Source organism: Kogia breviceps, chromosome 17, assembly GCF_026419965.1.
Source record: "Kogia breviceps isolate mKogBre1 chromosome 17, mKogBre1 haplotype 1, whole genome shotgun sequence".
In the NCBI taxonomy this organism is placed as follows: Eukaryota; Metazoa; Chordata; class Mammalia; order Artiodactyla; family Physeteridae; genus Kogia; species Kogia breviceps.
Genome location: NC_081326.1, coordinates 26192755 through 26215814, shown reverse-complemented (window position 1 = coordinate 26215814; position 23060 = coordinate 26192755). Strand labels below are relative to the sequence as shown.

The following is a 23060-nucleotide window of genomic DNA, read 5'->3' as shown; positions in this document are numbered from 1 at the left end:
TGGCTTAGACTCTGAGCCTCAGCATTCTCACTTGCAAAAGGGGAATGGTACTTTGGCCTTATTTTGATACTCAGAGCAGAACTCATGTACAGTTACAAAAATGATGTAAAAATGTCAGTACTTCTACATTTGTTTAAAAGCTGGCTTTCCCTAAGGCTGTAACAAATAAGGAGAGAACATGTGAAAACTGTTACCTTAGTGGAAAGATACTCTTGGAAGAAGTGATTCGATTTTTTAGAAAACTCAACCCAGAACACCTTAACTGGGAAATATACACACACAGACATAAAACTGGAAGGCAAAAATGTTTCTTCTAAGATTTTCTAAAGTTCCCTGATTCTTGTTTTACAACTTATTGATATTTTCTTGTGCCTCTGCCGTGCTGTCAGAAATTCTCATTTTGAAGCAAGGAAACTTCAATAAGAAAAGCATTTCAACTTTTGGCTTACTACAAATTTTCCCTTGGGAGATTATAGTTCTAGATCTGTTCCAAACATTAGGTTCTCTGTTGCTCCAACCAAACCCGGGACGTCACTGAGAGGTGCGCAGCGCCACCTCCTGGGAGCGCGGACAGAGCCAGCCAGCAGTAAGCGGCTGAAGGCCGACCACCTGTGTTACGGTCTGTGTGGCTCTGTTGACTCAGACACTTCGGGTGGTTTCTGTACACATACCCCTGCGAGGAACTCGAGACTTAGCCGCGTCTTCGACGCCTCAGCTGAGTAGAGGTTCTTAACCCAGCGAACACTAAGGCATGTTAACGGGGACGGTCCTGTGTTTAGGGACGGGTGCTTTATGGCTAAGATGTTTCTGTGGACAGGACTACTTTAGGTAGATGGGAACCAGCCCGTGGGCGGAACGACGCTCGGTGGGCGGAACGACGCTCGGTGGGCGGAACGACGCTCGGTGGGCGGAACGACGCTCGGTGGGCGGGGCTTATCTCCGTCTGCCGACAAAGCTCACGGGGCAGGACTCTGACCTATGGGCGGAGCTCCGCTCGGTGGGCGGAAGTACGACCTGAGAAAGGACCCTTGACTGGCTCACTCATTCCGGAACTTCCTGGATCCTGCGCGTGCAGATAGCGTTACCTGGAGCTTGAACCGCTGCACGAGGGTATCGGAGGACTGGTGAGAGGTTAATAAAAAAATTTTCCGGCGCGCTGGCGTGAAGTTTCCGAGGGTTGAGACAGGATTGGCCGTCCGCGGGCTGCTGCCATCTGGAGGCTCCGTTCCGTCGTCGTTCGCTACCTTAGGCAGGCCTACTCGGCCGCAGGCCTGCTGGCTCAGGCCTGAAATTTCCCCCATGCCTGCTGGGCCTTCAGCCCACAGCAGGTACCAGTTTTGGGTTGTTCTGTTGTCACCAGTTTCCACGTGGTTGTTAGAGAAAATCCCTATCCCCCTACCCCCCCCCCCGCCCCAGCTAGGCTATCACCTTCTCCACGAATCTTCCTCAAGTCCCCAACTCTATTGGATCTTTCCCTTTTGTGATTCCACTCGTGTGCTGTCAGTTATAGCACCTATCTTAATGTTTCTTGTGTTTGTATATGTTTCATATGTATGTATATAGGTTCTGTACCACACTTGGTACATAGTAATTGATTAATGAATACTAGATGAATGGTTGGATTTTGGTTACTTATTGGAAGGATTTTAGATTATTTAATTTGGGGGTGGTTTATGTGTATTCTGCTTCTATAATAATCATGTATTTTCTACTGTGTTCATTTTTTTTTTTTTAAGAAGTTCTGTTGGGGTTCGGAAGCATTGCTGTCTCTGTTGTTCCTGAGGCTAGACATTGAAGGAGGAGAGATACAATGTGAGCAAAGGGAAGAAAGGAAGAATGTGCAAGGTGTCTTCAGAGAGTAATTAGTAGACTAGAGTGGGTATAGAGAAATAGCAGGAGATATCTTTGACAGATTTATGCTAGAGTCAGGTTTCCAGCAATATGTCAGGACAAAGAATATTGCTCCTTGTGGGTTGGAGGAGCCACTGAAGGATTTTAACATTGGGACGGTTCATTTCATACCACTACGCAGGATAGACTTGAATGCGTGTGGCTTAAGCCAGGGGTTGACAGTCTTTCTGTAAAGGGCCAAATAGTAAATATTTTAGGCTTTGCGAGCCACAGTTGTTGCAGGAAAGCAGCCACAGACAAAACATACATAATTGAATGAACGTAGCTGCGTTCCAGTAAAACGTCATTTACAAAGACAGGTGCTTGACCTGATTTGGTCCATGGGTATAGTTTGTCCCAACCCAGAGTCTAACCAAAAAGTCCTAGGGACTAAAGCAGTAACCCAGTCCTGAACTAGGCAGTACTAAATCATGTTTTTGTACTGCATTTTTATTTATATACGAGAGGCCACATCACATAATGAGGATCTAGTCTGCTTGGCTTTGAATCTTGGCATTCTCTGACTACTAATAGTGAGACAATGGGCAGATTAACTTCTCTTTGCGTCAGTTTTTTTTTTTTTTTTAATCTGTAAAATGAGGATAAAATAGTACCTCCTACAAAGTGTTGTTGTAAGGAGTAAATTAGTTAAAACATAAAATGTTAGCATAGTGCTGTACATGTAGTAAAAGCTTAATAAATCTTTTAACTATTAATATTTTTAAAATTGTTCCTCACGTGCATTGTTAAAGACAGGTTTGAGAGATGTTTCTCAAGTAGAATTTATAGGCTTAGTGTGTTTAGCTGTAGAACAAAGATAATACCTACAGTTTTTAGGCACAAGCCATTCACATAGAGGTGATGTGGAAGTCATGAAATTAACGCGGGGGTTAGGAAGTGTAAGATTAAGTACTGGTTTTGAGGAGGTGCACACAGGAGTGAAAACTGGGCAAGTAAAAAGGAATGAAAGAAGGAAGGAGAAGGGAGTCAGTCCTAGAGTATGAAAGGCACCAGAATGGAATTGCAGTATGTAAACTAGCAGGATGGATGGTGATGGTTAGCATTGTCAGATGCTGCAGAGAGCTGGAAAAAAACAATTGTTATGTTGAGAATATTAATTAATGAATCCAACTGGCAGAAGTTAATGTGGAGCCTCTTAGGGGCCAGGTGCTGCAGATGCAGAAAAGAATTAGGTACATACTCTGCACTGAAACAGAAAAATCTAGTAGGAACAAAACAAAAGGACATGGAGATAATTTTAATACAAGCAGCAATTTTAAAAATAATCAGGAGTAAGGTGGAATTTCTTAGATTTAATTGGTACCTTTACTTCCAAAAGTTAAATTGATTTACACTTCATAAACGTGGGCAACTTAATTGAGCTCCTTCTCTTTCTTTCCTAGACAATGGCCAAGAACAAACTAAGAGGACAGAAGTCCAGGAATGTATTCCACATAGCTAGCCAAAAAAGCTTTAAGGTTAAAAATAAAGCAAAACCAGTTACCACTAATCTGAAGAAGGTTAGTATCACTTAAGCACTCTGGCTTTATTGTTTACAAGCAAAGCATAATTGTAAAGCTACTGAAAAACTGAATGCTAATATTTAAAACAGGTTCTTCATTTATTTTTTTTAAAAAAAAGATGAAGAAAAATAACCTCCCTTTCTTGAATTCAGATGTGCAAAAAGAAGAAAGCATTTTAACTGCAAATGTATGAGGCTCCAAGTAACAGTTTTAATAGTTTTCTCAGAGCATAGAAATCATAAAAAACCATGGTATGGAAAAGTTATCTCTAAACTCGTATATATTCAAGAAGCTTTCAACAGAGCCAAGACATGGAATGTCAGTCAACACCCATTTTTCTCCTCAGTAATTCTTATTTCTCTGAAGATATCTAGAACTCAGATAAAATATTTTGTTTCTTAAAATACAAAATTTGAAAAGGAGTTGCTTTATCTTTATTTCAAAATATTTGGGGAATGGGAAATTTCTTCAAGATTAACTAGACTCCTTAAGATGATTATTCAAGAAAATGTTTTCAAGCTTAAGTAGTAGGTGGAGTCACCTCTAGAGGACTTAGAAATTATCATAATGGTCCATAGAAATGTAATATTTTATCTTTCAGTCTTCATGAACTAGCTGAGTTAAACTTTTTGGTGGAGCAATTTCATGACTTTGGAAATGCTAAAAAGAAAATAAAGCTGGGTGATACGACTGGGGTTTGGGGGGTGACAGTTTTAGATAGAATTGTCTTCAGGGTTGACATTGAAGCCAGGACCTGCCTCATAGTAGCCAGGGATGCAAACTGCTGGGAAGTGTTGGAAGCAGCATGTTCTAGGCAGAAAAAATAGTGAGTGCAAAGACCCCCAGCTGGGTGAAGGCTTGGTGTATTTGAGGAAAATTATTTTGTTTGGATAGGGAGTCCAAGAAGCTTTATGGATGCTAATGGAAAAGATCTGTGGGTAGGCAGCCTGGTTGCAGACAGTATCGAACACTTTTCTGAGAAAGCAGCCTAACTTAGGGGGAGGTCATAAGATCGCCAGGTACTGTATAAATGGTAAATTGAAGTTGGTGGCCATGAACTTAAAAGTGAAGCCAGTCAGCCAGTTATGACTTTCTACAGCTTCAGTTTGGGGCTCAGAAAAGGCTGATACTTGAGTTTAACTAGGTTGCCAGGCAAGTCTGATTGAGGGAGAGAAGAGAAGGAGAGTTAAGAGGGTGTGAAGGAGTGACTGATTAGTGGTCATGGAATCTGTGCAGGCTAAAGGAAAAAGTGGGGATATGAAAATGTGAACAATAGTGAACTTGGTGGGAAAAGATTTCAGTGAGAGTTAAGAATTATTAATAAAATAAGTGAATAGAAGGATAGGAGGTGGTGCAGTAACAGGTTATGATGCAGCCTAAGGTAATGCATGGGAGTGATGGCAAGGTAGGTCGTGGAAAAGACCCCTGGAGATGAGGACCTGAAGAGATTAAGAAGCCAAAGGGTCAGTGAGCCATGGTTTGAGATCTTTCACAAAGAAGCAAGTAATCATGGTATTGGTAGGTGACAGTAATGAGGAGAGGGGTGTCAGAATGTCCTGATGCATAAGATGCAAAGGAGCCAAAAGGGTTTTTTTGTTGTTGTTTTTGCGGTACGCGGGCCTCTCACTGTTGTAGCCTCTCCCGTTGCGGAGCACAGGCTCTGGACGCGCAGGCTCAGCGGCCATGGCTCACGGGCCCAGCCGCTCTGCAGCACGTGGGATCTTCCCGGACCGGGGCACGAACCCGTGTCCCCTGCATCGGCAGGCGGATTCTCAACCACTGCACCACCAGGGAAGCCCAAGCCAAAAGTTTTGAAGGAGAAATGGTTGGGGAGCAGCTGTGAAGAACAAGAATACCACCCCCACCTTTCAGATTCAAGCGAGGAAGGCTACAGGGGCCGCTGTCCTCAGGAGACTGCCAGGCACTTCCATCAAGGAGGGATTCAGAGACATACTGTTAGAAGGATACTGGAAGCATGCCACCCCGGTTCCTCATTTTACAGATGAGAGAGGATAGCACCGTAGCTTAGAAAGATAGTGGTCCCATATTTTGGCCTGCTTATTCCAGGAAAGTCAAGGTATGAGGTATAGCCACATAATTCTTATTTTAAAAAAAAACAGAACCTTTTGTCTAAAATGTCCCAATAAGACTAAGAATTTAGTGTAAATTGTCTCCACAAATTGGTAGGATTGATAAGAGTTTATAGATTTGGGGGGGTAACAAGATTAAATTAAGGTTGCCTATATTTTTATCCTTAATGGTTGTGAGATCATGGATTAATGCTTTTTCTTTTTTTAAAAGATAAACATCGTGAATGATGAAAAAGTTAACAGAGTGAATAAAGCTTTTGTAGATATACAAAAGGAACTTGCACACTTCATAAGAGTCCTTTCCCTTGAACCTCTGAAGAAACAGCTGGTGAGTGGAAGTCACTTCCTTTTGTTCTGGCTAATAAACTCCAAATTTTCAAAGCCTGTATTGATTGTAATTTTTAGTATTTGGCTCTGTAGTATGTATAGCTTATTCAGACTTTAAAACATTGAGTCTAAAATATGGGAATTTATTGTTCTATTTCCAGAAGTACAACTAGAAGAAATTATATTGAATAATAGATTATATGTCAGTAGATTATATAATTTTTGTTTGCTATTATCTAAATATTTAAATGTAATTTTCTCTCCAGATTCCTCAGCAGTGTCATGAAAATGAACCAGTTAATGTTGATGAAGCTACAAGATTAATGGCTCAGTTGTAATACACTGGTGATGCATCAAATTCTCCAAAAAGACAAATAAATAAAATGTTTTATACAATTTTATTTTAAAAAATCTTGTTAATGTACAGGCATTGGCACATTTTAAAAACAAACTACATAAACAGATCTTTCCTATAACCTAGGAAAGTGGAATGTCAGAAGTCAACAAAATGTGATAAACTTAAAGTGCTAAAACAGAAGGCACTTCACAAAATCTGTTCACTGAAACAGTTAATATATCCTAGTTTACACCCTTCACTTTATAAGTGGCAGTGAATGTCTGGATCAGAGGATACACAGAAATATGGACAGTCTCGTGGCAGTAAAAATGTAAGACAAACAAATGATGAGCCCTTGGCCAACTTTTTTGTTTTTGATGACCTTAAGTCTACTTTAACTTTCCTCTCATATAAGGAAAAAAACAGAAGGATTCAGAATGGGAGGAAAAGTTGAAATTCCAGAATGTAATTACTTGAGGGTAGGGAGTTGGTGGATACGAAATCTCTTTTTCCCCTGAAGCAATCAGAATCCTTTGTTCTTACGTTTGAAGTTTTGTGAAGTAAAAAAGAAAGTATTAGGGAAGAACATTTCAGAATCAGTGAACTAAAGAGGTGTTACATTCATTATTTTAAATACTTAGGTTATTAAGACATCTAAAATGTTACACAGTTAGAGGTAGATAACAGTCCCAAGTTTCCATGGAATCTAATAATTTAGTATCTGGACATCAAACAGATCACAAACTCCTTCATTATCATCTAAATTAAAGTTGTAGTCATCTGCCGGGGTCGGAGAAAGCCGTAAAAGTGGAAACACTGCAAGCAAAAAAAAAATTCAGTGTTAAAGATGGTTTCTACATACAGGTAATGATGTCTAACATAAAATACTATCAAAAACATCAAGCCAAATTATGTTTCCCATTTTATACAGCAATTTTTAAAAAATATATAATAGGAAATGTAATGATCAAATTAATGACTTGTATTTTGTGTATATTTTGAAAGATTCTTTAAAGACATTTTATTCATTGATTATAGGTGTTAGCTTGAGAAATAGAAGTTAATTTTTATTGGTTGAACTTGTCACTAAAATTTATGATTCAGAAACACTGGTCAAAGTATTTTCTCTGATCTGCTAAATAAGCTACCACTTTGAAAACAGAGAAAGGAACTAGACATAAATTAATAAATATGCTGAAATTCTCTGCTTTTACGGAAGTGTTTGATAAATGTCTAAGTGGTTACTGTGCCACTGGCTAATTTAACAGCTGCTACTTCCTAGGTCTTGGCTATACATATTTGTCAGGAACCAGGACTCTGAATCCAAGAACTTTTATAGAAAGGTGAGGCCCAGAGAGTAATTGTTAAAGTAACTACCATATTATAGCTAGTTGATTTTTAAGAATTATTTCATATTAGACGACGATGTGGCTAATCTTAGTAGTACTGACTTGGCAGCTTGAAATTGGCCGTGGTAGGAGTATTTACAAAACTACGTTCTCAGATTTCCTGTTGACACAGATACACTGTTTTACTCTTCTTGGCCAAATTCTTCAGGTGTAAAAAGGGCTAGTATGCCAGCAATTTAGAAGTTTATTCAGTAAAGGTGATAAGTATCCCCTTATGAATTCTTTTTCCTCAGAATGCAGGCAAAAAATTCTGAAGGATCCCTATAACTTACTATAAATTTCATGAATCATCATAGTACATTAAGCAGTTAAAAAATATAGGTTCTTCATTTCTTTTAAATCATGTGCCACTCATAAATTCTAGAAAAGCATTATTGATGTATAAGGTTATATTTATTAAATTTTTTAATTACTTACCATCAGAAGACATTAACTCATCAATGATATCTCCACTAATAGATCCCGCTGGAGAGAGAAATGTGATAAAGTTTTTTTTACACTTCTCTTTATATATTTTAACAGCAAAAAGGCAGTTATATTTAAACAGCATATATTTAAACACAGTATATATTAAGCACAGTAGTATTTAACATCAGCATCTTGATTAAAAGTACAAAATTAAAGTACTAGAACTTATGGAAACAGAATTTTCATGACACCTAATCTGTACCTGGCATTACTTTTAAACTTCTGAACTCAAGATGTAGCCCCCAGAACTCATCATTGTTTTCCCAAAACTGACTCCTCAGTTTTTAAAGTCAGTGTTACCATAATTCTCCCAATGACCCAACCTTAAAAAGTGCAACATCACTTTACAGTCCTCCTGTTAACTTTATCTTCAGATCGCACACATCAGAGGTCACTTATTTTGCCTAAAGAGTATTTCTCAAATCTTATTTCTCTTTCCAGTCACATTGTCATCACCCCATTTTAGCCTCAGTGTTCTCTCACAGTTGCATAACTGCAGACATCTTATCTTCTGTCTTCATTGCCTCTAATCTCTTCTTCCCTGGGCCAAAAGCCTCTTCTTTCCTAATCACGTTACTTCTGTGTTCACCAGTATACAGTTCTAAACGTGCCACTTCCCTGGTCACAAATCTTCATTGGTTTATAGGTGAAAGTCCTAACTCAGTCTGATATTCAAGGCCCTCTCTATTCTGGCCCCAAATTATTTTCTTTACTATTTCCAAGTACAAAATCATGTACAGAAATGAAATGCTCAAAAGTTTCTTTAATGCTCTGTGAAAGCCAATGTACTAATTGTGTCTGAGCTAAACCATAAGCCTGCCTACTTTATTCTTCCCAATTAGATTATAAGCTTTTGAAAGATGACACTTTCTATTATGCATCCCTATGGCCTATGGTGTGGAAATACTTATAGGGGAAGGATATGGGCAACAGGAAGCTGAAAAATATTGTGTCCAGTTAGAGCTTTTTAGTCTCAGTCTTACCTATTGTGAACTCAAAGAGTAGACCACATCCCAAAAGGATAAAGGTAAAAATAAACAAATTGGAATATATATAGTTTTTAAATTATCTTCAATACTGCGTCTAGATTGCATGGCAGTTATTCATTCAGCAACCATGGGTCCTTTATTTGGAACCACTAAGGAGCTGGTAAATACCTAGCCATGTAATAACCAAGGGAAAGGACTGGATGCTGAGGAAATTTTATAAATTTAAGCAATGTGGCCCCTATTCCGGATGCCCAGTTTTTAGCTATTTATCATTTCACAGATCAAACAACTTAGGAAGGCAAGATTTCCTAAATAATTGGAGTTGAGACGACTTATCAACTCTAAAACTAAGCTTTCCAAATAAAAAGTGTAACAATAGAGAATACAGAGAAACAGGAGACATAAGTCACTACTGTCATCCCTAGTATGATTTTTATTAAACTTAGAACGAATTTCAATTATATATACTAGAGTTACTATGAGATAAAAGAACCTTACAAAGTAAATCTCAGATAAGCTGACATGTAAATAGTAAAAGGGGGGTGGGGGAACAAATTTGGTTTAATTCCAAAAATGGAATCCTAAGGAAAACTGCAAATACATATATTTACACAGTCTGAAACAAGTAGTAATAGTATAATTTATAAAGACAGGATCTGGGCTTCCCTGGTGTCGCAGTGGTTGAGAGTCCACCTGCCAGTGCAGGGGACACGGGTTCGTGCCCTGGTCCGGGAGGATCCCACATGCCGCGGAGCGGCTGGGCCCATGAGCCATGGCCGCTGAGCCTGCGCGTCCGGAGCCTGTGCTCCGCAACGGGAGAGGCCACAGCAGTGAGAGGCCCACGTAACGAAAAAAAAAAAGACAGGATCTGTTTTTTAAATTTTCCTCATAATACATATTCCAGTGCTGGGCACACAGAAGACACAAAATAATACTTGTTGATCAGGTTTACTATTTTGCCTCCTATACTAGATAATAGAATAACATCACAAATGAGAAATTCAGAAAAGCTCTCCAACTTGTTCAACACAGTATTCATATTTTCCCCTCTACTTTTTGAAATAAAGGCTCTGAACCCACCTGAAGATAAGTCTGTGGCTGGAGTCTGCTGAAGATTCTGGCTTCTTTCGGAGACATGTTGCTCAGGCAGGTTCTGAGTTGCCATGTTGGATTTCTGTGGAGGCACTGGAGTCGAGGGCTGAGAGGAAGGCTGTGTGAGGTCATCAGGTGGGGGAACAGGAAAAACCACGGGCTTAGAGGAGCTGGACTCTTTATTTATAAGCAGCACGTGGATAGGTCCTGAATGACTCTTTAGATTGATCTGGTATTTCTTTTGTCCATTCTGACCCTTTGAAGTTAGTGGGCATAAACAAATGAATAAAGGTCAACAATTCTAGGTAAGCTGAAACATTAAAAACAAGACAGGCAAAGCTATAGGGACTAACTACGACAAAATTACTTCGCTAAGTCAAAACATAGAGACCAAGAATAGAATGGGATATTGAGTGCTATAAACCACTTGTCCCTAAAAGTAAGCTTTTCTTAAATACTGGGTATCAAAAACTCCCAGTTGTAGAATTCTGGAAACCATCTATTTGTGTGTAATTATACATGTCAGTGTGCAGCAGCGCTCCAAGCATTCTCCACATGTATGGAAGAACTCCATCCCCTGGCATCGGCCGCCATGGATGTGGTCATCTCAATGTGCAGTCTTAAATGGCAGCTATTTCACAGGTCGAAACTTTTTTTCATTCAGCAAAGCACAAAGGCAACTGAGTTTTCCTACAGAGATATAAATGTAAAGTCCCTCCATTTCAAAAAGGTAATTTGTATCCCGAGGCTTCAGAAACCAGTAATGTAAACGCCTAAATACAAAGTTCTAGAATAGCTGGGAGAAGAGAGGGAGGTATTAACAGTAATTTTTTCTACCTCTGTTTTGATTGTTATAGTTTTCAAATCAGTTTGTTTCAGGAAATTTGAATCTGAAAACTAAAATCATGAAATTTATATTAGCATAGAGTCAATAAATATCTCTGACTCAATAAGCCAGAAAATGTTTTTTAAAAGACCTAATTTAAAGCAATATATTATTGTTGATATTTAAAGTGAACTTTTTCTCAGGATTGTTATATTGGTTATAGATACAGTCAAACTGATCTTTTAAGATTATTGACTGTCTCATTACTCATTCCTTGATGTCTTCTAGCTCAAATAAAATCAAATTTTTAAAAAAGTAAAATGTTAAATGATTCATCCAGTCACTTCCATAATTTTACCAAAGTACTGAAGACATCTAAATTCAGATATCAGTACTTTCAAACAGACAACTTAAAAGGAGTAACTGGAAAGTGTTTGCAATTAGCTCATGTTCAACTAAAGGAGATATTGTCCCTCTTGGAACAGCAGATCCATTTTAACAAAGGTTATCCTACATACATACCATTTCTGGAATAGGTACCTCCAGCTGTGTACCAGAAGGTGCTTGAATGGCCAAAAGTGTATCACCTGGTCAAAAAAATTAATAAATAAAGATTTTTACATTTTAGAAAATACTACTGATCCCGTAATACAGTGGCCAAGAGTGTGGGCTGTGGAGTCAGAATGCTTGGATTTGAATCCCAAGCTAGGCAACCTTGGGCTTTGGTTCTTAATTCTGTAAAATGGAGGCAATATAACTTACTGCATAGGGGTTTTTTTTGAGGATTAAATGAGGCAATATATGTGTTAGACCTTAGAACAGGTTAGTGTTAGCTCTATTCTCATAAACAAATTGCTTTCACCCAATCTCATGGCAAGTCTGAGATTCTTGAAACCTTTAGCCTTAGTTAAATAACACTGTTTAGTTGAAGTACTTATACTACTTAAATGACTGGAGATACTAGAGATCAGGTATGATACAATGAAATCTTAAGCTTAAGTGAACTCACTTTTGAAGCCAAATTTTACAGCAGTCTCTGCTGAGTTGAAGATTAAAAATACTTCCCCAAACTTTCTTTGAAAACTTGGGAAATATGGTGGCAAAGTAGAGCAATAAGCCCACATATATTACCAACATAGTCTTAGATGAAAGTCAGATTCCACTTGGCAAGGTGTTCGGCAGATTATTTTTTATATGTGCAAGATACAAGACTGTCCTTTTTTAATAGGTCATGCACAATTAAATATAAATCTGTATGCAAAATTTCATTTTACTTGTATTATATATATTATGGAAATACAGCCCCCACCCCCCATTTTAGTTACTAATATATTGTCAGCTTAAGAGGAAAACATGGAGGATGGGGATGGAATATGGTGAGGAATAATTTTCCTGATTATAAAATGAATAAACCTTACTCTGTCCTCATGCTTTCTTTGGGTTCCATTTGTGACCAGCACACTTGCTACATATATTTTCATAAACAGTGCCAATGAGAACCGTGTTCTAGTTCAAGTTTAGTCATTGACTCTGATTCTGTGACTTCGAGGCTGTTGCTTAATCGCTCTCTGACTTAGGTGCCTCTCCCACACATAGTTTATATCTACCGATGTGGGCAATGATATGAAAGCTGGGAAAAGCAGTTATTGTCATGGGAACAGAAATGAAAGCAGCCTATCAACACATGGCACTGTAGAGTGAGACCCAAAAATGTCCACAAGTCCTGAAAATAATGACAGGGTGAGTGCATGGAGAATTTTGAATCACATTACACTAAATAGGTTGATCAAAGGAAGAATGTAAGAAAAAATTTACTAACAGTACTTACCATTAAAGCAATTACAGATGTCTTCATGAGTTACATAGGAAAACGTACTGTCATAGAGTTAAGGAAACAACATTTATATCAAGGTCTAGACATTTAAATTAAGATAATAAATCTAAGGCCAAAATAAACAAAATGACCAAATGCATGAAGGGACTGTCACATATGGTCAGATGAAAAAGAACACAAGTCTTTAGTCTGAAAAGGCAAAGACAATCACATAAAGGTCCATAAGAGAAGTGTCCATCCTTTGCTCTAAGAAGAAGCCACTTTTGATTTCTCTGTCATTGAGAACTCTTGGGAGAGAGATGGAAAACACATTCCTCATGGAGACAGGAGCTTCAGGGGGAAGGATATTGATGGGAAAAAGGATGCTCTCAGTGGGAGTGAAGAGCAACTATACAAGCCTCTGCATCGAGAATCTTCTTGGGTCATGGTTTGGGGAATTGGGAGTGGCCACAATCTTGGAAAGCAGTGCAGCAAAGTGCATGATCAACTAGTTCAATGCTTTTTGAATCTTGGGGTTCCACAAGGCACAGTTGAAGACCCCCATTATTATCAAACTGTTAAGGAGTTCTGATCATAGAAAGGGAATAACAAATGAGATCATGGACTTGTTCACCAAAGACAAGACAACACGAAAAATAAATTGTATACATTAGTCAAAAGTTCATAAGAGGTGGTACAAGATAAATGTAGTTAAAATGTTCCATATGACTATAGGTAAGTTCACAAATCAAGAGAGTCACATATATCTAAGAGAACACAATGACTGCAAGAAACACATGGAGTATATCACTAATGATTTCCGCCCCCAATACAATAGATACACCAGCCTTGGAACCCCACCCTCCAGTAAATACTGTCTTTGGGTTAATATTAGGCGGAATGTATCCTGGACTGATTGCAGGCCCGTAATATTTCATTTTCAAACCAAAATGCATTTTTTAAAACTTTGAGAGTTGCTGAATTTTTACTACTTCAGAACACTGAATGATTTAAGTACAGAACAATGATTTAAGTATGTCTATGCACTTAACAATGACTTCCAAATTTGTAGACCCCCCTAAGCACACTTTTGCTAGCATGTTACAGCCTATCAATGGGTAGACTGAATGTAGGTGAATTTGTTTTTCTCAATGCAACACAGTAATGGTGCTAACTGATGCACTGTATAACTTTAAAAGGTAAAAATGTTAAAATATTTGTATAAGTCATTAGAAGAATTATAAAACTAAAATGTTATATTCACTTGCAAAACAACTGTCTAAAAACACTAGAATAAAGAAACTGATTTTCAGACTGAAAGAATATATAGATATTATGTATAGTATAGCTTATTTAAAAGGATATCTATTATTAATGGAGTCGTCCATCACATTTTTGATGCTTTGCTGTAGCCACAACTTCTGCTGATCAAGTTCTCTTTCCTTCAGCTCTAGATCTTCAATTTCGGCTTTAAGATATCTTAATCTATCTATGACTTCTTTAGTATTACAGCCAGCACCTACACCTCTTAAAAACATATGAGAATTAATATCCCCAGTATCAGACCCAGGTAAACATCACTTAATTTTTGTAGTAATAAAACTCACTGAATATATTCAAGACAAAAATCTTCACACTCTTCTAAAAATCAAGCATTAAAATCCTTAGAAAATTTAAGCACCATAGACCTCTGAACATGTTTGCTTAGACAATTTATTGCCAAGAACATCCAAAGTACAAAAATTCTCAACATGTTCTAGTGTGCTTTTTGTCTTCTAGAAGGTCAGGCTGGTGACTGAGGCACCAGAGGATGTCAAAGTCAAATTGTCACACTGGAAGTCTCACTATATAGACTGAGATGCTGGTAAAACACATTATAACCTTTTAATATATTTTGGTGGGATTTTTGGCTAAGATAAACCAAAAAATGAAGGCTAAAGGGGACAAATTTGTGGAACAGAAAGTGTTTATCACACTCAAACATACAACAGTTAACAAATGACAACATGCATTTCAACTAACCATTATTTACAAAGTACATAATCCTGTGTATAAGACACAGTTCCTGTTTTCAAGGAGTTTATATTAGGTGGGCAGATAAATACTTAAGCAGAGAGGAATTAATAATAATAAAGCAGTATGCAGTGTGTACCAAATGAGTAGCTTGAGGGAGAAAGTAAGATTTGAATTTGAAGAGTGTAAATTGAACAGTGGAGTGAGCAAGGGGACATCCCAACATAGAAGTGACACATGCAGAAGCCCAAAGAGGTGTGTCCAGGGACACAGGTGGGGCTGGTGTGACTAGAGTAGATGGCTGAAATAGAGGCCTTCGTGAAATAGAGGCCTTCGGAGAGGCAAATGGTAGAAAGGTCAGATCTTACAGAGCGCTGACAAGAAAAACAAAGGTTTTAGAACAGAGTACTGGTTTGTAACTTACTTCCATTGTATACTATTTTTTGACTTTTTTTCAATTAGGTCAATTCCTTCCAAGACATTGGTGATATCATAAATTCTTCTCTTTTGCCTCACTGCCAAAGTATCTGCAGCCTGTTTAAAAAAAAAAAAAAGAAAGAAAGAACAATGAAATAAATTACATTTCGTATTTTAAGGCCCAAAAGGCTTTGGTTATTAAGGTCACAGCATGAGAGCCCTATCTTAAATCTGACCCAGTCAGCTGCTTGGGTATGTGCAAATCAACCCTCAAACACTGAAAATACCAAAGAAATTATTCCATTTAAAAGCCAGCAGATGTTGGAATGGAAAAAAAAAAATGAAGAGGTCGTGACACGAAGCCCACGAAAATTAAAGAACACAATAAGAATACTTCATATCACCTTATGGGCTAATTCTGAAAAGGCACTGCTAATTGTCACTTCCTATCTTATTTCTCCGTTCATAAAGTCTTGCCTAAAATTAGCCTTCATTACTTTTTAAAACTTTGAAAAATTATTTGTCAGCGGCTTTTAAATAATGAAGTCAAGATACTTGGGGGAAAATTCTGAATTATACACACATTGTAATACCTTGAAATACACAATCTGCATTTTTTAAACTCACAGTGAAAAGAGAGGAATGAATCATGCCATCCCAACACAAAGCATAAAATCTACAAGAAATCAAAATCTATAGCACAAGGTTGTGGTACTAGCAAACACACAAGCTTGGTAGTTTCACTCACATTAGGTAAGACCAACAAAATAATTAATGCTATCATGTCATGAATGAATTGAGGAATGCTGGACAGTTCCTTTAACTAGTTCTCACTCACATGTCTGACATTTGTTCCCCAATAGTACAAACAGAACCTCTAAGACGAGGTTACCTTACAGCTTTTTTCAGAGTGGATTAGACAACAGACTATCTTGAATGTGGAGTCACATTTTAAGATTCATGGTAGTAATGAAAAAACACATTTATGTCCTTACTGACAATATTCAGTATATATGTACAAGATTTTGTTTCGTATAGTTAGTTACCAACTACCCCAGGGCATCACTACCTTCTTGATTCTGTAAAAAAGTACCTCCTACAAAAACCCAGGACAGCATTTTGTTTCCTTCCACAGGGGGCATGTGCAACCAACAGCAGCTGCTTGCTTCACAGGCATGTGGAACCTGTAAGTGAAATGTCGGTTCTATCAATCTAGTCGTTGTGTTACCAAAAATACCAGGTTACTGTTGTCCAATCACGCAGGTCTTTGGGAAGGGGATTCAGGCCTCAAACAGTGGACCAGGAGGGTAAGTAGGAAGTGGCAGAGAGAAGGAAAAACCAGAGCGTGAGGCTGTTTGAACACCCAACTCTGACTAGAGTTTGGCTCCATCTCTTCTAGAAAACGAGAAAATGAAAAAGAGGACTCGGCATTGTTTCATTGATATCCTCTTCCTGGTACTTAGCAATTTCCTCTCTGTTTCACCTACCATCATAGAGTTTCTGTCCTTGAGTGTGAGGCTGTCTTTCTGAAGAGCAATCATCTACTGCAAAGCTAACTGTAAAATCTTAAGTTGTGAATTCATGTCTCACTTCCCTCTTGAGAAGTAGCCCACAGCATTCCAAGCCAGCTCTGTGTTATCCGTAGCTACGGACTCACACACAAAAGCCGTCACAACCACAGCAACAGCTCACCAGGTAGGGTATTAACATATGTTTGTATAAACCAGATCACACAGCTATTCTAGGTCACTGGGCAAAGAGCCATGAGATCTCACTTTTAGCTCAAAACTTGTAATAAAGTATCTCATTTATAATTTATTACTGCTTAACAATTATAAAATTAAACACTTGATTTCCCAAACTAAGCATTATTTCTTAAATATCTTTCTATTTAAATATATAAACATATATACATGACCAACGTTAAAAAGGATCTCCAGGAAGCTTTTATTTTAGCAGCCGCATCCTCCATCTGAAGTCAGGTTCTGGAGCTAGGCACACCACGATCCAACCCCAGCCCTCCCACTTCCTGTCCTCAGTTGGCTTCAAACTCATTAAACCTCACTTCCTTTTTGGAAAATTAAACTGGATAATCTTAGCACAGTGTCTGCTGCATAATTTAAATATTGGTCAGTAACTGCCTCATCATCAAATACAGGTTGAAACAAGAGATCGTGGGTAAATTAGAGTTTGCATGTACACGAACCTATCATATTTTATGTAGTGTTTTTAAAAGTTGTGTGTGAATTCTTTAAGTTTTATTAAATAATCCAAGACGTTTGTACTTAATAAAATCATACAATGAATCACCACCACCTGCATTCATTCATTCAGCGCCCACAGGGTGCCAGGCCCATCTGGGTCTTAAGGATACAGTGGTGACAGAACAAAGTCCCTGACCTCAAAAGAGGGAGGGGAGTTAATAATGTACAAATAATTGTTAGGAGGAATGCATGTAGGAAGGTGCTACATTTAACAGGATTTTCAGAGAAGCGCTCCCTGATAAGGTGACATCTGAACTGAATGAAGTGACCCCTGGGAACACCTGGCAGTAAGTGCAAAGGCTCTGAAGTGGGAGATGCTAAGGTCCTTCAAGGAAAGGCAGGCAGGCCAGTGTGGCCAGAATAGTGATTGAGAGGGAGAATGGGAAGGGGGTGTGTAACAAGAGGAGGAAGAAAGGTGAAGAGGAAGAGAGAGACACAGAGACAGGGAGACAAAGCTGATAACGTGGAAGAGGTAGCAAGGGGCCAGATCACTGGGGTCTTGCAGGCCACTGTAAAGACTTCAGCTTTTACCCCCAGTGAAACAGAAAGTCACTGGAAGGCTTTGAGCACACAATGATTTTGGCTCCACATTTTCAAAGGTTATCTTGGGCTGCTCTGGGTGAAAGAAAAGAAGCCAGTGAGAAAGCAATGGCAATAATCCATTCAAGAGATGGCTGTGGCTTCGGTGAGGGGTAGATGTGGAGATTGTGAGATTCAGGATCTATTTTTTGTAGAGCTTTTTAAAAGTTTTTAATTTTCTTGCAGCTTTATTGGATTATAATTGCTTTACAACGTCGTGTCAGTTTCTGCTGTACAGAAAAGTGAATCAGCTATATGTATACACATATGGCCCCACTCTTTTTTTTTTTTTTTTTTTTTGCGGTACGCGGGCCTCTCACTGTTGTGGCCTCTCCCGCTGCGGAGCACAGGCTCCGGACGCGCAGGCTCAGCGGCCATGGCTCACGGGCCCAGCCGCTCCGCAGCATGTGGGATCTTCCTGGACCGGGGCACGAACTCGTGTCCCCTGCAACCACTGTGCCACCAGGGAAGCCCTATCCCCCCACTCTTGAGCCTCCCTCCCACCCTCCCCATCCCACCCCTCTAGGTCATCTCAAATCACCGAGCTGATCTCTCTGTGCTATACAGCAGCTTCCCACTAGCTATGTGTTGTACACATGATAGTGTACATACATCAATGCTACTCTCTCAGTTTGTCCCAGCCTCCCCTTCCCCCACTGTGTCCACAAGTCAGTTCTCTACATCAGTGTCTGTATTCCTGCCCTGCCACTAAGGTTCGTCAGTACCATTTTTCTAGATTCCATATATATGCATTAATATATGATATTTAGGATCTGTTTTGAAGGTACAGCAAGCAGGCGATCCTGAGAAAGGAATCAAGAGTAACTCTTCAGTTTTTAACATGAGCAACAGCTATAGGGAATTGTGGGGTTTCCCCAGGAAGTTTTTTTTTCCCTTCATTTCTCTCTTCTTTTATAGATGGAGCAATTTCAACATGCAAGTATGCTGATAGGAATGAGCCAGTAAGGGGAGAAGAGGGATAATTCATGATGCAGGAGAGAGAAGAGGCAAGCACTAAAGGAACAGCAGTAAGTAGACAAGGGGGGATGTGAATCAGACTAGCTGAGGATCAGCCTTACATAATAGGAGGGCATATAAATAATTGAAGCTCATCAGAGTGCCCAAGTGCAGCTGTGGGTACAACAGTAGATAAGGTAAGGGGGGGGTTAGACACTTCCTTCTGGTTGCTTTTTTTCTTCTCATCAGTGGAGGTGGGAGTGGAGGAGTGAAGGGGGAGGGGGTGGTTAGTGGTTGAGAGAGGAGAAGTGTGAAATCCTCATCTAGGAAAGACAGAGAATAAGTCGTGTAGAAGGAATGCTGGATCCCACTATGGTCCTGTTCAAGTTAGTGGTCCTGAATTTAAAGTGAGAGCCATCAGAATCACTGTGCATTTTCCTGCGGCCCTGCGGAAAGGCTGGGGTGCTGTCAAGGGACAGGCAGAGAACAAAATGGGTGCATCCTCATCCCATGCTGGCACTGTGGCTGTGGAATGCACATGAGTATGCATCAAATTTACTTTAAAAGTTTACATTTATTATTCTAGGACCTGACCTATATAGCCATAGGGAAGCATCTATTAGATGCTCATTTTTTCAGGAAAAACAAGCATAACCCTCTGAAAGGCATAGATCTCCCCTCCAAATATTAAATTCTTTTCTAAAACTATGTCACCAATGGTGAACAAACTGATATCCACACGTGGAACAAAATTAAAACTTGTGATGCTTTTAAGAGGTGGACAAGTCAAATAAAACCTAAGAGCTGAGAGGGATCACATATAAGTGCTAAAAAGGGCTTTAAGAATTTTCTGGCCCCACCCCTTGTTCACTTGAACAAATGAGTCCAAGACCAATGTCTTGGACATTCTGGGAGGGAGAGAGATTATGTGGTAGCTTTATTTGGATTAGGATTAGTTGCGGCTCATTTGCTCAAGGATGTTCTTCCGATGCAGCCTGATGCTTCATTCAAAAGGGCTGACATAAACACGGTAACTCTGGAAACATCCTGTCTTTCAGGTTCTCCATCTGTAAAGCAGGTACTTTACTCTCTCTTCCAGGGCAACAACTGTTGACACACGTGCACTCAATGTCTTAGCTACTGTGCTCCAGAGACTAACATTACAGTGAGGAGGGCCACATCCAAAAATCAAAACTGTGCAATACAAACACTACAAGGGACTTTCCTGGTGGCCCAGTGGTTAACACTCTGCGCTTCCACTGCAGGGGGCACAGGTTTGATCCCTGGTCGGGGAACTGAGATCCTGCATGCTGCACGGCAGGGTCAAACAACAACAACAACAACAACACTACAAAACATCAATTAGTTATACACACATGCATACAGACATGCCCAAGTGATGGGATCCTGAATATAAGGTGGAAGGACCTCAGGTAATACACCAAGATTGCCTATGAAATATTTTAATGAGAATTTTTAAAAAACTGTGCTCGGTGGTATGTTGCTATATCTCATGGTAAGATTACTAGCTAATTTTAAACACTGTTAAAGATAATTGAGATGTAGAATGTTTGATTTCAACCCACAGTTAAGAAGAACCATTTATAAGCCAGTAATTGGATAATTGTGTAATAGGATCTTTCACAGATGTTATCTAACTTAATGCTCACAACTGCTTTGTAAAGTAGGTATCATTCTCCCTGTTTTATAGGAAACAGACTCAGAAGGCTAATGAATAATCAGGTGGAATCTGGCATTAATTATATATTCATGAAATAAATTTGTGGCAAAACATTTTCAAATGGGCTTCTATTATTTAAAAAGACTGGTGGACAGTCATAAGTTCCCAAGCTATACAAATGCACTGAGTAGCAATTCGAGTACCACTAGTCTGCAGGTGGTTCCATCTAGAGTGTATAAAATGGTCTGAAAAGGCAGAAAGATCTTCATTTCCACTTATTTATTTATTCAAAAATAATAACCAATCTAAGTCTTCGGGACCATGGCTAACACCTGGCAGAATGAGGATGAAAAAATGAAACAGTCCTGTGAAGCAGAGACAAAGTGTTATAAGAGACTGAAAAAAGAGAGCCTACTGGAGGTGGGGGCAAAAAAGGAAAGAGTTCCTGGAGGAGGCTGCTGTGTGCTTTCAATGCATCTGTAGAGGATGTTATATCAGGAAGGAAATTAAATACCCCCAAAATAAATAACTTACTTTAAGGCTACAAAGGGCTTCCTCCAGAAGCACCACTAAGCACACAACTGTTTTAATGAGTAAACCTTCCCCGAAGAAATCTCTCCTAAAAAAATCTGCAGTGCTTTCACTACCTCAAACTAACTACTACTCTATATGATATTTTTTTTTGCGGTATGCGGGCCTCTCACTGTTGTGGCCTCTCCTGTTGCGGAGCACAGGCTCCGGACGCACAGGCCTAGCGGCCATGGCTCACGGGCTTAGTTGCTCCGCGGCATGTGGGATCTTCCCGGACCAGGGCACGAACCCGTGTATCCTGCATCGGCAGGCGGATTCTCAACCACTGCGCCACCAGGGAAGCCCTATATGATATTTTTAAGTGCATAAGCTTTAAATTTGTTCTAATTCTTAATTTTTAAAATAAACTCTGCATAAGCTTTTGAAAAGAAACTTCATTTGTACTGCCTTACTCAAGTCACCAAAGATTTCTCAAAAGAAAAAAGAAGATACTTGATAAAATATCTATTTAAGTAGGAAAAGCCTGCTGAAACTCAGCTCTAGAGATTGCTTGCCTAAGTCCCCAACTGCATACTTTGTAATTCTCATATGTGTTAAGTTTCTAAAACAGGAGCAAAATTAAGCATTCATCTGCTATTCTACCACTGAGATTTGTATATGAACATTTTCTATCATCCTGATGGCTAGAAGTTAGGAACCAAAGAAGTGACATAGAAGTTAGGAACACGGGCTAGCCTGTAAGATAACAGTTAAGATATTGTTGCTGTGAAGATTAAATGAGTATATTTGAAACACTTAGGAGAGTGCCTCGTACATCACAAGTATTACATTCGTGTAATATAATAGTGATAATAGCCATTATCACTATTATAGATCCAATTTCTCACCTGTAGAAAGAAAACATTGTTCTTTGAAAAGTGTATCATGGAACGTAACAGACCACATTTACTTACTTATCTGGTATAACTCACTAACTGTAACACTTCAGAACACAGTCAAGCACAATGAAGTAGGAAAAAGGGCTTCTGCAGAAGCAAAAATAGATATAAAAGGTATGTTTTGGGCTTCCCTGGTGGCGCAGTGGTTGAGAATCCGCCTGCCAATGCAGGAGACACGGGTTCGTGCCCTGGTCCGGGAAGATCCCACATGCCGCGGAGCAACTAAGCCCGTGAGCCATGGCCGCTAGGCCTGCATGTCCGGAGCCTGTGCTCCACAACGGGAGAGGCCACAACAGTGAGAGGCCCGCATACCGCAAAAAAAAAAAAAAAAAAAAAAAGGTATGTTTTATTACTCAAATAGTTCACCCCATTTGGATCCTATTTACTCCTTCTTTTCTATGATTTCTAACAGTGGGGCTATTTAATTTCAACGTCCACAAGAAAACTGGAAGCACCATCTGGGACACTGGCGAGGTACCTAAGCAGCAATTAAGGGATGTGGCAGAAATTATAGAAAGGATAAAAAACTCACTAAGCAGACAAGGCTGAGGTCACTGGACATGGCAGTAATCCAACATACTTAGAAAAGCTTTGAGGTTATCACCTCCAAAGGATACAAAAAATAATATTCGTCATGACTATCCCAAGTTACCAAAAGAATAAAATCAAGCACAAAGACACGGGTAATGCATTTTGGAAATTTTTCAAACCAAAATGGTTAAATGTTCTTTTATAAGAAATAATGTTATTAATAGACATAAACCCTTAGGTAATCAGAAAATCAGCTATGGACAAAATCTCATTATCTGAAGGATAAACAACGGTTTCAGAATACCTGGACTTGTCATTATCAAGAAGAATATACTAGTTAGATGTGGGTTTTAAAATAAATCCAAAACTCTCAAAGGGATTACAG

General features: G+C 39.1%; 2 protein-coding genes across 4 annotated transcripts in view; one reads left to right on the top strand and one right to left on the bottom strand.

The window, feature by feature from the left end:
- The first annotated feature begins 987 nt into the window (after positions 1–987).
- RBIS (ribosomal biogenesis factor) lies at positions 988–6226 on the top strand. Of its 3 annotated transcripts, XM_067017278.1 has the most exons (5): positions 1074–1131; positions 1737–1812; positions 3294–3410; positions 5715–5831; positions 6097–6226. In XM_067017278.1, exons 3-5 carry the CDS (start codon positions 3297–3299, stop codon positions 6166–6168), a joined length of 303 nt encoding a protein of 100 aa, XP_066873379.1. In that variant the 5' UTR covers positions 1074–1131; positions 1737–1812; positions 3294–3296; the 3' UTR covers positions 6169–6226. The 3 variants fall into 3 exon arrangements, with proteins under 3 accessions (XP_058898700.1, XP_058898701.1, XP_066873379.1); XM_059042717.2 differs by lacking the exon at positions 1737–1812 and having other exon boundaries at positions 988–1124; XM_059042718.2 differs by lacking the exon at positions 1737–1812 and having other exon boundaries at positions 1006–1131.
- E2F5 (E2F transcription factor 5) overlaps positions 6211–23060 on the bottom strand; it is a 28554-nt gene continuing 11704 nt past the window's right edge. Inside the window, exons 2-8 of the mRNA XM_067017277.1 lie at positions 15202–15311; positions 14130–14291; positions 12780–12823; positions 11474–11538; positions 10114–10381; positions 7994–8041; positions 6211–6983 (exon numbers count right to left, since the gene is read on the bottom strand). Coding sequence (XP_066873378.1) covers positions 6874–6983; positions 7994–8041; positions 10114–10381; positions 11474–11538; positions 12780–12823; positions 14130–14291; positions 15202–15311 — 807 coding nt within the window. The 3' untranslated portion in view covers positions 6211–6873. The remainder of the gene's footprint in view (positions 6984–7993; positions 8042–10113; positions 10382–11473; positions 11539–12779; positions 12824–14129; positions 14292–15201; positions 15312–23060) is intronic.